The 17,517-nt window shown below is 41.2% G+C and overlaps 1 protein-coding gene across 1 annotated transcript in view; it reads right to left on the bottom strand.

Annotated features, from left to right (window-relative positions):
- The window catches only part of LOC128450082 (furin-like protease kpc-1), a 161,698-nt gene extending 144,551 nt beyond the window's left edge, over positions 1 to 17,147 (bottom strand). The window contains exons 1-3 of the mRNA XM_053433529.1: positions 16,959 to 17,147; positions 16,060 to 16,235; positions 766 to 858 (exon numbers count right to left, since the gene is read on the bottom strand). Coding sequence (XP_053289504.1) covers positions 766 to 858; positions 16,060 to 16,230 — 264 coding nt within the window. The 5' untranslated portion in view covers positions 16,231 to 16,235; positions 16,959 to 17,147. The remainder of the gene's footprint in view (positions 1 to 765; positions 859 to 16,059; positions 16,236 to 16,958) is intronic.
- Between the last annotated feature and the right edge of the window lie 370 nt (positions 17,148 to 17,517).

Below are 17,517 nucleotides of genomic sequence, written 5' to 3' on the forward strand. Positions count from 1 at the left end.
GTGTGTGTGTGTGTGTGTGTGTGTGTGTGTGTGTGTGTGTGTGTGTGTGTGCGTATGTGTGTGTATCTATAAACAGACTGCTGCCTTGTGTGTTTGTATCTGTGTGTCGCTAAAAGGACCAGTGTGTTGGGGAAGGGCCAGAGGTCTGGTGAACCCTGGAGAGAGTACAGCACCGAGGCCGCATCTCCGACTGCTCCTCCCGTCCCTCCTCCCTCACCCTGGGCTGTCATGGGATGTCTCAGCGGGTGACGGTTTCCCTGGCAACGGGGGCCCGGTGAGGAGGCAGCATTGTGCGCAGAGAGGCTTGTTGAAGGTGGCGAGGGAGGGAGGGAAGGGAGGGTGGCACAAAGTGATATCGGGTGGAACAGGCACACGAGCTACACAAGCAAGGTAAACAACTTTCAGCCACTACTCACCGCACGGCTCTGCTCTTCTTTTTTTTCCCTTAACGCTAATCAACACAAGACCCTGATTAAAACAGCAACGCCAGCCGAATTAACTGCCATTTGCATATACATGCTGTGTAAAATCAGAACCGATGCCAGAGTGTGAGTTCACCTTGACGTGGCCATGTTAAATGTATCAAACACTCACGTCTAAGTAGCTGAACACTCTGATTTGCTGTAGTCACAAATCCATTTCCCGCTGTGTTACACAGACAGAGCGAGTCAGGCCACAAAAAAAAACGTGCATCTTTATCCACTCCCCAGATCCCATTTTATTTAGCAGAGTGTTGATTTATTGGTACAGTTAAGAAACACTCACCCCTGGTGCAGTCGCAAGTCTCCTCTCAAAGGTGGCTCGGTCAGAGCGCCCCCTGCTGTCTCTCAGGCTGTAAACATCTTCCAGGCTACCAACCTGTCAGCATGGAGACAGAACGTGTGGCCAGGTTAGAGGAGCCCACACCATCAGAGTTACACAACGTGACATTTGATGCGAGATTTGCTTGGTTGAGTGTCCTTTGCAATTCTGAAGAATAGGAAAGCCAAAAATATGCATTTGGTAAATCATGCCAGTGTTTTCATTACTACATAGAGTACAATAAAGGTAGAGTGTTTGGCGTGTTCAGCCTAATCATCCAAATTACCCCTTTACACAACATGATTTCAGTTTATCCCCTCTGGCCATCTGTCTTGTGTGGGTTTTTCTGCAAGAGGTGGGCTGAAATCAAATAGCACACAGTTTATCTAACTTTATCCTGGGCTTTTCATTTCCAAGCCTTATAAACTCAATCGTATTGACCACCTGGGAGAGTTAGAACTAACTAAGTGAAATCTACTCGGCAGCAATTGTGTGCAGGGCACACGATGTGTGTGCCTGCAAGTGTGTGTGTGTGTGTGTGGCCTGCAGATTCTATCTTCCTTCACTTTCATTCTCTCTATTCTCTGTCCCTGAGGTGCATCAGGGCTGAGACTGCCGAGTAAATTGTCCTAAATTGAGTTCCTTCTTGCCGGGAGATACAGGCCACATCCCGACCGTTTAGAGCGAAACAGAGAGAGAGAGGCAGAGAGGGAGCGGGAGAGAGAGAAAACAATCACAGCACACATCACTCGCTTGAAAATGTTCTCTCTAATTTTTCTCTTTGCCTTTCTTTTCTACCCACCCTCCCTGTCTATCCCTCTTTTTCTCTCCTCTGCTGATTTCCCTTTTGCTTCTCTTTCTTCTCCCGGCACATTATTCTTCTGCTTCTCCCTCTTTATGTCACTCCCTGTGTGTCATCCCTTGTCTTTGTCTGCTGTGATAGGTATACATCAGGCTTTCCTTGCTCAACTTGGCTTGCTCTTCCCTTTGATGACCCCCCCCCCCCCCCCGCTTGTTCTCTTTCCTCTATCTCCTTTCTCTCCTTTCTCCATCAATGCCAGCCAACCAATGGCAACACCATTTCTCATCCCTCTCCGCATGCTTTCCTTACTCCTGTTTCTCTCCCAACTGCTCATTCCTCCTTTGCTCTCTCTCATCTCACCTTCCATTGCTCGCTGTACCTGGTGACATGGTGCCCATCAGTGTGGACCTCCTGGGTGGAGGAGTCTCGCTCTGACAATAATCACACAGTAAGTTCATAACGCTATAGCAGCCCAGCTGAGCCGAGCTGCGCCAAGCTGAACTGAATTGAGCACACGCGACTCCACGGCACTGGCACACTCCATTTAACTCGGCAGGGGGGCTGGCTGGGGCAGGGATGAAGTATGAGACAGGGACAGGGGATGCCAGTGGGTTTTTGGAGATGGGGGCTGCCAGGGGGGTTGGTGATGGAGCAGTGACTGGAAACAGATATGGAAATGGGATGAAGAAGATGGGGCTGAAACTGGTGCTGCAGGGGATGTAGAGCGGGTAAGGATTTGGACTTTTGGGTTTGGGCTTTTTTTTATATGCTCATGTCACCATCTCCACATGGTACTTTCACTACTTCTCTCCCCTTAGCTTTTAGGGTGTTTTAATACTGGCAGCAGGGTGGTAGAAACGTCTCTTTAACTGGAGAATTTGAATTTCAAGCTTCTACAACTAACTAACCCGGAACTTTGATTTTATTAGTGGGACAAGAAAATATTCCCCTTCAGAGATAAACCATTAGGAATATCAACATTCTCCTCAGATGTAGAATAAAACAAAAATAAAAATCTATTTATAACTAAAATAAAAAAATATGAAGTCATCATTTTGTGATAGATTAACTTCATCAGTCATTTGAGTGTAATCCTGTAACATAACAAACACACGTAGATGAACCATGATGACCATAACCTCCTTGGCAGAGGTAACTGGGACCATTATAGGTCCTTCTGGGCAGAACCTATTAGACTTTACAAATTGCCCTAACTGTACCAAATCTACAACAAATTCTATGTTTTATTTGTCCTCTTGAATTATGACAAAACCCTTGATACACACTTGAAAAGGTTTTTATAAATCTGTTGATTGTCGATGTTAAATTCTATAAAGTGTACATCAATGTATGTTTAGTTGCCAAAAGCTCCACAGGATCTTTCCTATTTCTCATGCCTACATGTACTCTGGTATGACCTCAAAAATTGCCCCATCTAACAGAACTGTTCTGCACTTAGATGCACTGTTTGAATGTGTGTGAATGGTTGAGTGGCATAAACTCTTTCAGTAGTCAACCAGGCTAGAAAAAGCACCATATAAATACAGAGCATTTACCATTTATTGTCAAAGTGTTTGAAATGTGCTATCTGTTCAATAACGAATTAAAAACAAACACTGACAGGAATAACATTTTGAACATTATGCAAAATTACAATTGTGGCTCTGATCTTACTGTTACGTCACACTTTCTATGATGCAAATGGTTCACAGAGGTGTTCTTATGGTTGAACGTTTCTGCATATCCTCAGGACACAGCCACTGCTGAGAGCAGTCAAAACTGGAGAGCACACAAATACAGAGAATAATAATTGTGGAGCACCTTCAAAAGATAAAACACAGAGCGATGATGTACAGCAGTAGAGACAAATTCAAGTCTACTGTCCAACAGGACAAATCCAGAGAGATAGAGGAGCAAATCTCATTTGAGACAACTGCCGGGAGAAGCCCTTTATAACCGGCATACATCTTTCTCTAAAGTAGCAGCTGAAGAGTGGAGATTCATTGCCATGATGAGTAAGATAGAGGAGGCAGCCATGAAGCAGAGGGAGAAGGTTCATCTAATGGAAACAAAGCAGCTTAAAGAAAAGCTGAGTGCTGGTGAGACATTGGCCCTCAAACTTAAGACTGGGCTCCAGCACAGAAACCCTGCTGTAAAAGAAACACGACTTGAAGAAGCTCAGGGAGACTCCTCCGGTGCTCAGCTGGAGCACCTGACGTAAGGGAACGCAAAAGTAACAGCTGTCCAGAAGAAATCAGAGAGGGCCTTTTAAAACAGTGGCAAGGCCTCTCCTAAAGTCATAAAAAAGCCACATACAGCAAAACCTGTAGGAGAGGTTGAAGGATATAACTGACAGGAGCAGCATATTGTGCTCCGGTAGGCTTTGGAGTCCAGGATTGAGGAGATTTAGGAGAAAAGGTCTAAGAAGAGAAGCTGGAGCTCTTCAAATGTACTACTCCAAATAAACAGCAACTGTGTCTCTCTCCAGGCTGAAACCAGCACACCTTTCTCATCCCCTTCTCCCCCTTTCTCACAAACACCAGACTCCCCACTCTCCGAACACCAACCCACCCACTTCCCTCTCCTCCCCTTTCCCATTCCCTACCCTCCTCAAATCTGTCTCTATCCTGGACTGGATTATTGGATCATTTGTATTATTTTAAACTAAATTTATAACATCCATACAATCAGAAAATGTTCTTTCTCTGTCATTTCTAAGTTTCTGAGAATTAGAGTTAATGTGGTAGCATCTGTAGAAAGATCGTGTTTGAGAGATCATGAAGAAAAGTGTGTTGATGCCCGTATTTGCAAAGAAACAACACATCTTAATTTTGAGACATTTCCTTTTCTTAGCTGTTTTAAGTTGTATTTGTTTTGAGAAATCTCACATAGGATGTTGTAAAGAAGGTCATTGTACAACGTTGAATCAAGTACAGAAAATAACCACAAGAAAATTTATATTTAAGAAACCTTTCTACTTTGATATCAGGTGTCATTTTGTCCAGACCCCGTTGGGACTATGCATTGAGTCGCTCTCCATGGTACTGATCCTGTGGCTGTGAAAGGATTAAGAGTGTCCTCGCTCTCTCCCTCTCTGTTTCTCTCTCATGTTCACACCAGTGGGAAGTTCAGACTAACACTTTATCATGGCTAACGACTAATCACTGACTTTACCTGTGATATTTGCATGGCGCATTTTGGAGTCGGCCACTGTCATGTTCAGTCAATTTCCATCAGGTCAGGTCTTAAATATTCTTTCTCCCTCTGTCTTTATCAGCACATGGTGATTTATTTCATTGTCAAACAAAACAGTTCTAGTATCTAGTAACCAGGGTACTGTTTCTGAAAAGACACACTGCTACTGAATGTTTAAATGCAACATCCGACTCATGTCCACTGAACTGGGGTAGCAGCAAAAATCCCACAGACACACAAACCCAACGCACCCAGTGGCCCATAAAAACAGATTAACACTTGAAGCTAAACGTGTCACTTTGACAACCTGACATTATTGACACTGGATGTGTGTGTAACATATGATGCACTTGCACACAGTCAAGCTAGAGCTGCACAAATTAGTGAGCAATTTCAAACCAACCACAACAAACACACACACTCCACCCCAAACATACACACACATCCAGTGGCCTCCCAGCGCAGGTTCACAGCAAAACAATATGAGGCCAATCATGGGACCATTGGTATGGCTCTCCCTCTGCTAATGAAGGCACTTTGAAAAGGTAATCTAATTCACCAGCAGCAATTAAGGCTGGGAGCGCCTTGTCACTATCAATTATCCGCTCCTTCACTCATGTTCTCCAGTGCGGTCGCTGAGGCTGTCTGACACACAGCACTGTCGGACAAATCAACCCCATCAGCCAGCCAGTCACTGAGAACACTAATCATGAGAGTGTTCAAAGACATACACACACACAAACACACACACACACACACACACACACACACACACACACACACACACACACACACACACACAGAGTGATACTGTGTATTAGAATCATTGCACAATTAACTCAGTACGCTGAGCCTAAATTAGGACGTCCTGACTGGCCGCAGTCAGAGGTAGGTCTCTTCTTCAAAGGAGCCATAAACAGTGTAAACAGTATTTACCATACTGCTATACTGTATTAATAAATAATTGCTTATTGATGGAAAATCTTGTCGCTGTAAAGTTTTTTTTGTTGTATTTTTAAGGTCTTAAAAACAACGAATCCCAAATTGCTGCTGAATGTGAAGCCTTTATGTCGTTGAGACAAGGTATACCAAAAACTGACTAGAAGATAAATATGGCCGGTTGTGGATCAACAGTTTTCCCCTAATCCCTATAAGAAGTGGTTATCCTTTCAATTATCCTTAACAGTTTGATGGTGTGGTTTGAATTGGTCAAGATACTGTATAAACCATGTCAGACTCTACAACATGTGTCCACAACCATAACTAAACATGGATTTTTTATGGTGGCGTCAGAACATATTCAGACCCTTTCACTTTTTGCACATATTATAGATCTAATTGCGAATTTATCAAATTACCGTTCCACAAACATTTGTGGAAATCATTTCAGTGGTTTTTGCTTAATCCTGCTAACAAATAAACCAACAACCAAAACACAAAGCAACCAACAAACAGACATGGCTGAAAACATAACCTCCTTGACGAGGTAATACATTTTAGCAAATTTATGAAGAATTAAAAATGTAGATCTCTTTATTGAGGTATTCCGACCAATTATTCAGTTCTTTAGAAGATCCTATAGCAGTAATAACAACTTTGGCTCTTTTCAGGCAAGTCTCAAACTTAGCACACTTTGCAGCAATATAATTTACAATGAATAAAATAACTAAATAACTAAAAATAAGTACTTCAGAAGCCATTGTACATACAATGTATATACAGATTGTGAGTTTGTCATGTAAGATCTTTTCTTGTTAGTGTATTTTTTTCGGGTATTGCAGAATGTTGTTATAAATGAAACCTGTTTACCAGTTTGAAGACATCCTAAAAAAACGGACCAACAACCTCTTTTGTGAAAAAGCTTTTCCAGACAGAACAGCCATACTTTCTTTATCGTGACCTTCTTCACAAGACTTTCTAATGCATGATATAATATATTAGTCAGTGATACAGTGCTCAGACCCCCAGCCCCCTAACCTAACACCCTATTGGACTGAAGAGGTCTCTACACTTCAAACCTTCAGGCACAGGAACTCAGACCAGAGCCCTGGTGAAGACGAAATTGATGAGACTTACAAAGCCTTTCAATTTCAATTAAATCGTATCTCAAATCTCCTGTTAATTGTCCTGTTAAAATGTGATTTCCGTTGTTCCATAAAAAATTAAGCTTAAATGAATCTCTCCTGTCCAAAAACCACATCACTGATAAATGAATATACTAAAAAACTCCCAGAATGCAATATACGGACTGTACCATTGGCAGAGGGATGTGCATTTGAAATTATTCACATAATGCGCATTTCCCTGTTAAAGGTTCCACCTCGGCAGACGGCAAAAATACCAGCTGTGTGCCCTTTAAGCACCAGTGGAAATAACCTCAGTGTTCTGTGTCTGTAATTCAAAAATATATATAATGCAATAGGATAATGTAACAGTTGCATTAACTTAATCTACTACTGTATGAGCAGTTTGAAGAGCCACAGAGGGATATGATCTGCATGGGGAAACCTACAGGGATATGGAAGAACATGCAAACTACACTTCAGCAGCCAGTTTATCAAGGAAAAAAAAGTCTTAATCCTTTTGAATCAGCTGCAGACATAACTACCATGGCTTACTTCAACTAATAATGTAGTAAAAGTGTACTAGAAAAAGTGTACTAGAAAGAAGATGAATAGATTACTAAAGTAACTGAATTTTAATTATTTCATCGTGGCTTTTCAGTTAGTTTTAGCACCTAATGTACAGGAACACTGAGGAACAGGTTCAGCTGCAGTAAATTTATTTGTGTTACACTTTTTCATTGGCTGGTTTCCCTGGCACGTCTATTCTGTAACTAGATTTGACTCTTTTACTACTTTCAGATCAAGACACAAAAATTACAAGTAATATACAACATACATTTTTTCATAAATCAAGGTAATACCAAAAATTTAATTAAAAAAATAGTTAATATCTATACAAAACACTGAACTTCTCTAAAGTCTCAAAACAACTCTGCTGGTTCCCTCTACATCCTACAACACTTGATTCATTGGGATTTTTCTTTCGGGGAAAATATTTAAATAGTCTTGAGTTAAAAAAATATGAATGTTGTCATGACAATGTCATGACACTGGATTGAATAACAGTTAAACATAAATATGTCAGTGTATATTTGATGTGCTGATTTATATTAATCTGTGATAGCTGATCACACAACCTTAATGATAAATAGTTGCTAAAGATCACACTTGTTATAGCACAGTATACTTTCCTATTATGATAGGTAGGTCATCTATTTCTGTCTTTTTCAGTCCACTCTAACACTTATTTAATTACTGAGTTATTACACATTTTCCTTGCGTATGCATTTTGTTTTAGTTTTCACTTGTTCTTCACTGATTCTATGATAAAATGTCTGTGTTCCCTCTGCAAATCAGAATCTCATACTGCACAGTGCATGACTTAAGGGGCCGAAAATCAACATTCAAAACAACTCACTATAAAGATGATTTTAAGACACTGTGTAAACACAGAACCTCAGCAAGAGATGTGGGTATTATATTGTATTTGTATTGTTCTGTTTTGTTTGTTAATGCTGCTTTTTTTATACTGAGTTTATTTCTATGTATTTGTGTTCTTTTATTTCTATTCAGGTAATTTTTTACAAAAACGTGACTTGACATGAAGCTTCATGAAGATCTGTGGCTTTCTCTGCCTTAAACGTTGTCAAACCATTCATCCTTTTTTTCACAAGGAATTCTTTAGGATGAAATCATTATCATATGCTTTCATAATTCATTTTACAATGAAAATGTTTGAAAGAATTTAGAAAGTTAAATGTTTCATCTGAGAAACTGTGGCCAGCAGAAGATAATAAGTTAATGAGGAGACTTATGTAAGTTGTTTTGCTGAATCAGTCTGAATCAGTTTGTGCTATGCTCAGTCACAGTTTGTGCTACCTCGGTCACAGAAAGACACACACACCAAACACCTAAAGAGAAAAATAATAGTGAGACAGCAAAAGAAAAGGAAATGACTGTCAATTGACTTCTGCTTTTTTGTTTTTTATTCTTTATGCCATAAAAAAAAACTTAAAGCTGCATGTATCAAATTTCTTTGTCACGGTGACTATAACTATGCAAAATGAAACACTCAACCAACACCTAAGCTTCCCTAAACACAGCGTTTAAATGTTTTCCAGCTAATGTTTTAGTTGTTTGTTCAGCTCCTAACTTCCCAGTCTCAGTGCTCTCATCACACCTGTTTACAGCAGCAGGAACATATCCAGCACCAAAGACTCACATAAAGTTAGAGAATTACAGGTTGTTTGATCCCACCTTAAGTTCAGGAATTTTAACATACAGTATATAGATAGAGGCTTTATGTCCTACTCCTATTGTCATATTTGGCCTATAGTTACATTTGGGGCAGAATTTTCAACATCTTTGGATGAGCTTCTTTGTGCCTGGAAACAACAGACTTTAAGGGAAAAAAGAAACACTACAACACCTGACTTCAGGTACAAAGGCAACCAGTCACTTCAACTAAGTTCTATCACTTGTTTAGTTTAATTATCCAATTATTTAGTTGTAAACTGTTTTAATTTCACTTCATGTTGGTGGCAACACAACCTGTAACCCATCAAAAACCACAGTCCAAAAATATATATATTTAAATTTGTTACATCTCTGCAGTGGTCTTAATAACAAGCTTTGTCACAATCCTGATGGGTGCCAGTTTCAGCAGAGCTGGACTTCATTCACAAAGGTTGAATTCCCCACTGCTGCTGACAGCCTCAAACAGACAAAAAGACAGAGGAGAGAGGAAGACAAATGGAGGGGGGGAGACAGTAAAATATTGCAAGATAAAACAAAAGCAAACATCAAGACATCAGGAGTCATTGAAGCTGTGTGAGAGAGCCACGTGAGGCAGCCCACCCTATGGAGAAAACAGCAGCTGGTGTGTACACTAACAGCCCTACAGGGGCTGTGGCCTCCACAGCCCTGACTGTGGAGAAGCAGAGAGGAGAGATGGGAGGAGGGCCTGGTGATGGAGGGGGTACGCTAGGGGCTAAATGGGGTGAGCAGTTAAGCCTGGTTGGTTACATTATTGGCAGGAAATCCAGGAAGGAGAGGTGGGTCTATAGTCCTTTTAAAGAAACAAAACGTGTCTGATTATAATTAGTTTAGGATTAAATATGTAAATTTTACTGAAGCATTCTAGTATATTACAGCCTGGACCTTATCTTCTGCTGTACCATTATTTCTATAGGCAACAAAATGTCTCATATTTGGGAATGCGGCAAGATCACTAAAATTAAGACAAACAAGGCAAAGAATATAACACGTGGCTGCTATTCAAGCAAAACAAGAATTGATACGCACTGAGACATGATTATTTCCCCCCAAAACGCCAAAAGTATGAGAAGTTGTAAGGGTGTGAACAAACACATCAAATCACAATCACACAAATGCTCAATAGAGAAAGGATAATATATCTGATTACAAGAATAAGTAAGAATAAAAGAATGAAAACATTTTGATGATTACAGTCAAATCCAAGTCACGACAGGCCTGAATACATTATATATTATAATATAAATTCTGTCCATCATGAGACACCCTCAGTAAACAACCACCCCCCACAAATAAAATCCACCCTCCAAAGCAAAACAAAGAATTAAAGTTCTTCAACTGCAAAACTAATTCTCCACCTGAAGTCAAATATTCTAGTCATCTGCTATTGGGAAAACTGGTGTGCACTGAATCCTATTACACAGGTTTCAACTGGACTCTGTATTTTCTTGAAAACTTTCTCTGATGTTATTTTGGTTAAGAAATGGAAATAAAAACCGCAGCAGAAACCGACAAACAAATTAGGTTTTTCCACCAAGCTTCAAACAAACAACCGCTCTAATTGTCAACTTTGGAAAATAGCTCTCATTCCATACAAAACGTTGTTTTGGAATTGAACAAAAAAGCAAGGCAACATAGCATTTTACAATATCTCTCAAAATGTAACATTGTGTCTGGACATGTTTATGTGCTTGGACCACTGCTCCCTGCTCTCATCTAACATCTTCCTTTATCTTCTTTATCTCTCTCTCATTCCCTCTCTCTCTCCATTTCAATATTGAAGAGAGTTTTATTAAGGGCTAGAATCAGGCGTGCTGAGCCGCTCTCAGTAATTTTCCTACAAAGTGCTTTAATCCATCACACGGCCAACATGTGGCCTTTGCAGCCATACATCATCTCAGTCCTGAGAGAGAGAGAGAGGGAGAGAGAGAGAGAGAGAGAGAGAGAGAGAGAGAGAGAGAGAGAGAGAGAGAGAGAGAGAGAGAGAGAGAGAGGAAGAGGGGGAGTGGTATCATAATTTGTGCTCTCCTCCTCCTCCTCCTCCTCTTACCCTCACCTCCCAGCAGAGTTTCCCACCTGGGAGGGAAACCACATTTTCTCCACATATTCCTCAGTCCGGTCCTCTCTGCATTTAAAAATGAGAGTGAGGTATGAGCGGGACTGGAGGGAGGGTTGCGATGGGGGTGTAAGCAAAGAGAGAGCGAAAATGAAAGAGATGGAGATAGGCATGAGTGAATGAGTGTGCGAGGCTGAGAGAGCGAAAGAAAGAGATAAGGGAAATGGAGAAAAGCTTACTGGAATGAATGAAATTGGTGACAAAAGCGGGTGATAGGAAGTCAGTGTGTGTGTGTGTGTGTGTGTGTGTGTGTGTGTGTGTGTGTGCGCACATGCGTACATGCATATATACGTGTGCCATATGCACAAGGTGTGTGTGCATCTGTACTCTGCATGAAGAAATAGAAATAGGCAGAGGAGTGGAGATGTGTATTTCCCAGCATGCAGCTGGTGCAGCGTTGCCCTCTATGTTGCCCCCGGCCAACACCTGCCTCCATTTCACTCCCTCCACCCTCCTCTTGCTGGGGAGCAGTGGTGAACTCTGGGCCCCCTGACTAATGGAATGGGCCCTCGCTCCCAACCATTAGAGGATTGGTGTCCCTTTTGGCGCCCCTGGGTGCCCTATGTTACAGAAAAGGGGAAAGGAAGGAGCCACGGAGATGATGGTGGCACGTCGGCCTTATTTCCTTTTGTGCACACGTGCGAGCACACACACACCTGGTCATAACATCACAGCCCAGAGTAATCCAGCCAGAGTAAGGCTTGACATAGCTTGGCATCTCTCTGAGGCCATTTCTGAGAGGATATTAGAAATTCTGAATTGGCTGCAGCACTATGAGGTTTCAGAGAAGGAGCTCTTTGAATGTGTACGACAGTGGCTCTGGCTGATTGTGAAGCATTTGTGTGATTTCATTTAGCCGGTAAATCCAGTGCTCTACCTCAATTACATCTGCTTTACTCAGATGGAAAACACACCTCGAGTGTACAGAGAGACGGGAGGTGGAGGGGAGGAGAGGGAGGGGGAAGCATGGAGCGGATTGGGGATTGAATCTCTCGATGAGCTGATAGCACATCCGCAGACAGCGAGCCAAGCTGTGCCGTGTTAATGTTATGCTAATGATATGGTAATAATATGGTAATCTGTCGGCAGTATTCCACCTGACTGGAGAGAAGGGGAATCTGGGAGGCCTTTCACCATTGGTTGTAGACCAGGGACTTCCTGGTGTCAAAGTTCAAGACAAAAAGTATGAGCGCACGCACGCAAACACACACAGAGACACACGCACACGCACACACACATGCACACACACAAACACACACACACACAAACACACACGAAAACGGAGGAATGTAATTTCTGAAGCAGTGAACTCAGCTAAAATAAAAAACAATACAACACATAGATTAATCTGGCTTACTTTAAGTAAACTGGAACAATTACCTGTGAACAATGTGATGCAATTTTAAACTAGGTCGGCTGTATTGTAAGGAAGGCTGCAAGCTGAATCTTCTTTTTTTTCTCAAGTCAGCGTGTAATATCAAGTCACTGTGCTGTTGTTCTATTGTTGCAAAACGTGAAAGAGAAAATCAGCTTGTTTTTTCCTCAGCCGTCGTGTGTGAAACCCTGCACCTATAATGGCTGCAATCACCTGCATAGTCAGAGCTTCTCCGTCTCTCTGACTCACAGTGATTGCATTACACTTCACCACAGCCTTGGCTGGAGATGAGACTCACCATTGTTTGACACTAATCTTTGAATCCACACCAGCACTGCTACACAGCTCTAATAATTATGAGCTTCCCAGGTCCACTGCATTTGATGGGTTTCTTTCTGTATTAAATTTGTTGTGCCACCTCGCAGCATCTTCTTCTGAATGAGTTGATATGGCCACTAATGTAAAAAGAAAGTTGAGAAACCATATTTAAATGGTTATTGAGAAATAAATGTGGACAGATCACCTCTCTCTCTCTTTAATACATATACAAATACTGTATATAGACTGACAGGAAAGGCTTCAGCGTGTCTGCCACCAATGAGGCACCAAGCAAATGTAAATCCAGTGCATCACAGCAGATCTGTCCATGTGGCATTAAGACATCAGCTTGGGTATTTTGCTTTGTTTTTCTTTGTATTTCACAGTTGCAAAATGGATATGTCAAGTCTACACAATGGAGAGACGCGATGACATTTTCCTGGATGCTGTACACTAAATCAAAGAGACCAACAATATGTTGAGTGCCAGCATGGAGACATTTGATTCCCATTCCACTCATGCGGCATTACCACTGGAATGCCAGCAGACATCACAATCCTCCAAGCTGGCGTTGGGCTTGTCAGACTTTTCATTCCACTTCAATGTTTTCAAGGGAAAAAAAGAAGGAAAAAAATCACAGAAAATTGTGAGCCAGCAGCTTCTTCTTGATAGATGATATTTGCCACACGCGAGGCACAAATCACAGGTGACACAATTAAAATAGGTTTAACTGAACAAAGGCGATCGAGTGTCAGTGACATTTAGCATCAGCCTCTGGCAACAGACAGGTAAAAGGAGCCAGTCAGCAGATTGGGCCCTGGAGGGGGGGTGGCTGTGTATGGGGGGGTTTGTTGAGGCTCTCAGGATATGGTGTTGCTGGGTTGTACACCTTTATGAACTAACAATCATGCTTACTACTACAAATGCTCATGACGGAATCCTGTCACTACTTTCTAACACGCTGCAAAATTGTTTCACCAGTTAACAAAACCAACAACAATACTATTATTGGAAATACGTGTGTTTTTACGTGCTGTGTTAATGCATAAAGCAATGGGATTGTTTTGGTCAGTGGAGTATAAAAGAGCAGAAAACAATGCAGAGAGAGGAAGAGGTGTTTATGTGCAATGAGCAAGGGACACTGAGCGAGAGACAGGCAGAGCGGAAGACGGAGATGGGGGTGGACTGTCCAATACACTTCTGATAAAGGTCAAAGAGATGTTTTATTCATGATCCAGGCAGCGGCAGCAGCAGCAGCAGAGGCAGCCGGGCCAAGGTTGAAATGAGCTTGCGTCCACGTTCCCCAGAGCCAACTCTGCACACAGCCTCACACCAGGCCAGAGGACACCCCCACTAACTCTTATCAATAATGTCAAAACACAAGCGCAGGCACACATCTCCAGTATCACTCATCAGTGGGTTCAAATAAACAGTGCTTTTGATCGTCTGCTGTGAGCAGAATCAATGCAGGGACACACATCTGCCAACAAAGAACAAAGTGGACCACGCTTTTAAATGACAGACGTGCTACTCAAACCTTTTAGGGGGACTCTTAGAGACTGAAGGTGTGATGCTATAATATTTTCTCATTTTTCTCTCCTGTAGGGCTCTGACTATATAATTTACATTCAGAACTAAGAAAACACATTTAATGTAAAAATCTGTGTAGTCAAGGTCAGGTAGTTACAGCATCTGTATGATGTTGGATCTGAAATGTTCTCTGATGGATGGCTTGTGATCCTTTTTTAATCATAGTAATAATCACGGTACATTTTATCAGAAGAATTTGCGTTGATAAGTCAGTCGTTGCATTTGAAAAAAAGGAGTAAAATAAAAAGGATCCCTTTTGGATTCAACAGAGCACAGCAGCAATAAATGTCAATTCATAAGGGCCCTTACCTTTTAAATCTAGATCTCGACTGTGAATCTTACACAAAAGAAAATCAGAAGATGTTCATTTCAAAATCTCTTATACCCTCGAACCCTGTCTTTGAACTCACTCTGGCCAAAAAATAGAAGAACTACTGTATTCCACCAAGCCCCCTCCGAGCCCTTAGCACAGCTGAGAACAGTTTTTTTTGGGAGGGAGCTGACACAGCTTCAGACTCAACAACCAGAGTAACCTTTAAAATATTGATGTGGATAAATCACATGTACTCTTGTGACAAATGGAAAGATTAAAACTCAGCCAAATAGGTAAAGACCCCATCGTTTCTCACAGAGAAGATTCTCTCAGGCATAATCTAAGACAGTATCTGGATATGTACATTATGTTAGCTGTTTGGGGTGCATGTACAGTGGGGTGTATGGGTGAGAATCGTAAGGTAGTTTGCGATATGATATCAACCCTCGATAACAATAGTATCACAATACAGAGATTATGCGATTAACGATATGCAAGATAATCGTATAACATTACATCATGATATCTCTCTAGCTGAAGAATACAAAATGCCCCTTAAGAGTTAAAGTGCAGGATTTATGTATTTATTAACATAAGTTTGGTGTTAGTTCCAGAGAGTTTGACACAAACTGAGATTAAACAATGTACAAAAGAGTTCAATAAAGTCTTATCTTAGTGCCTCTTGAGTCTTGAACAAACACCAGGTAACTTGTCATGTACCATACTTTGGAATGATGTTCAAATATATATATATATATATATGACTGCTGGCACCAGCATATCAATAATCATGTCTAATGAGTCAGGTTGACGATATAGTTTCAATTTGTTATTTTGTCCGATGTCTAGTGTGGTCCAAATGTATATTTCTTTTCATTTGTGCATGTGTGTGTGTGTGTGTGTGTGTGTGTGTGTGTGTGTGTGTGTGTGTGTGTGTGTGTGTGTGTGTGTGTGTGTGTGTGTGTGTGTGTGTGTGTGTGTGTGTGTGTGCGTTTCCCTCTGTGTCGACAGCCTGGTCTGTACGTCCTTGATCAGATATGAAATATTCAGAAAGGCTGCTGTAATTTGATGAAAGTCAGATATCCCTCAAATAGGAAATAGAAGTCAGCACAATCACAATTCTCGAGAAGAAGAAATTATCAGTAACCCGATTTTGAATGTGTAAATTATAGGCAGAGGGAATAACTGGGGTTTTAAACATGCACTGACCTGTTGTATGAACTCCAGTCCGTGCTGTGCGGCCAGAGTTCTGGCGGCTCCGATGCCACCGTCCACATGCACTGCATAGAGGACGAAGCGATTGGTCCCATGATGCCCCTCTGTGGTCACCAGTTTCCTCTGCAGCAAACAGCCAAGCACCAGCACCACTGCACTGAACATGGAGCCTTAAGAAAATATTAAAAAAAGTGTGAGGAAAACGACTTTTTGTGGTGAATGTTTCAATTGCATCAAAAAAATTTTTTACAAATTTATCAAATCTTCTGTGTTTCAGGGAACTATCAGTCTTACACCATATGGGTGCATTTTATAATGATGTTTGTTTTTATGAGGACACAATTGCGACACCCTAACGAAAACCCAACAATAAAACTGCGTGATATAGTAGATAAAAGTGTAACATATGATTATTTTCATTGTTAATATATCTGCTGATTGATTTATCTTGTAATTCACAGTTTTGTTCATAAAAAGTTAGAAAAGAGCAACATATGTCAATTTGACAAAAATATAATATCACATTTGAGAAGCTGGAGAACCTCATGATTGATTTTAAATGAATTAATCATAAAATACTTTCTACATGTTGGTCATAATTTATTTTTTGTAAATTACAGTAACACGTAAGCATTAGTATCCTACTGGATATCCTCCCTCTCCATTGGTTCTCTATAATGAAGTCTATATAAATATAAATATTAGGGGAAAAAACAGCAACACCTACGATTTGAACTACTATAAACCCAGCACACCAAATGAGTGAGAGACTTAGCATCTCAGCGCACAGTAATGAACATTGGCAATTTTGAAAAAGAATTCTCCAGCCACCTCCTCTCTACTTTTGCACGAAATCCACAGTGGCTGCCACCTACAGCATGTGAGCCACCCACCTGTAGCCACAGAGAGTGAAGCGTCCAGGAGAAATCTTTCACCCAGTGTGATGAAAGCTAGAACTCTGGCACCGGGGGCCTTGAGCGAGACAGCGCAATCTCTCCGGTTCCCAACCCACACGTTTAATCTCCTGGCCTTGATGCAAATGCTTCTGAGAGCATGAGAACAGCAGTGCTCTCATTGTGTGAACTAACTTCCCTCTTTAAGCAAAAGAGGAACTTTATCAGTCTGTCTTTATGCCGGCACTTTCCTGTGAACGATGATGGAACAAGAAGTTGTCACCTCACTCTTCTCAGTATTTAGTAAACAAGAAAAAACAGTCTGAGCGCTACAGGAGGAATGAAACATTAAAGCATATTAATTGCTTAAACTCCCACTCCTTTCCCCACATTATGCAACCAACCTTTATTGTTGTGTATGTGTCAGTCAGCTTGTTTTTTGATATACACTTGTGTATATTAAATGTAATGGAGCAGTTACATAAGGTGTAGAACAACCTGTTTCCCCATGTGTTTAGTGTCTATAAACGAAATGGTAAGAGCTGTTAATCTCAGTTTA

Source organism: Pleuronectes platessa, chromosome 10 (genome assembly GCF_947347685.1).
Source record: "Pleuronectes platessa chromosome 10, fPlePla1.1, whole genome shotgun sequence".
Lineage (NCBI taxonomy): Eukaryota > Metazoa > Chordata > Actinopteri > Pleuronectiformes > Pleuronectidae > Pleuronectes > Pleuronectes platessa.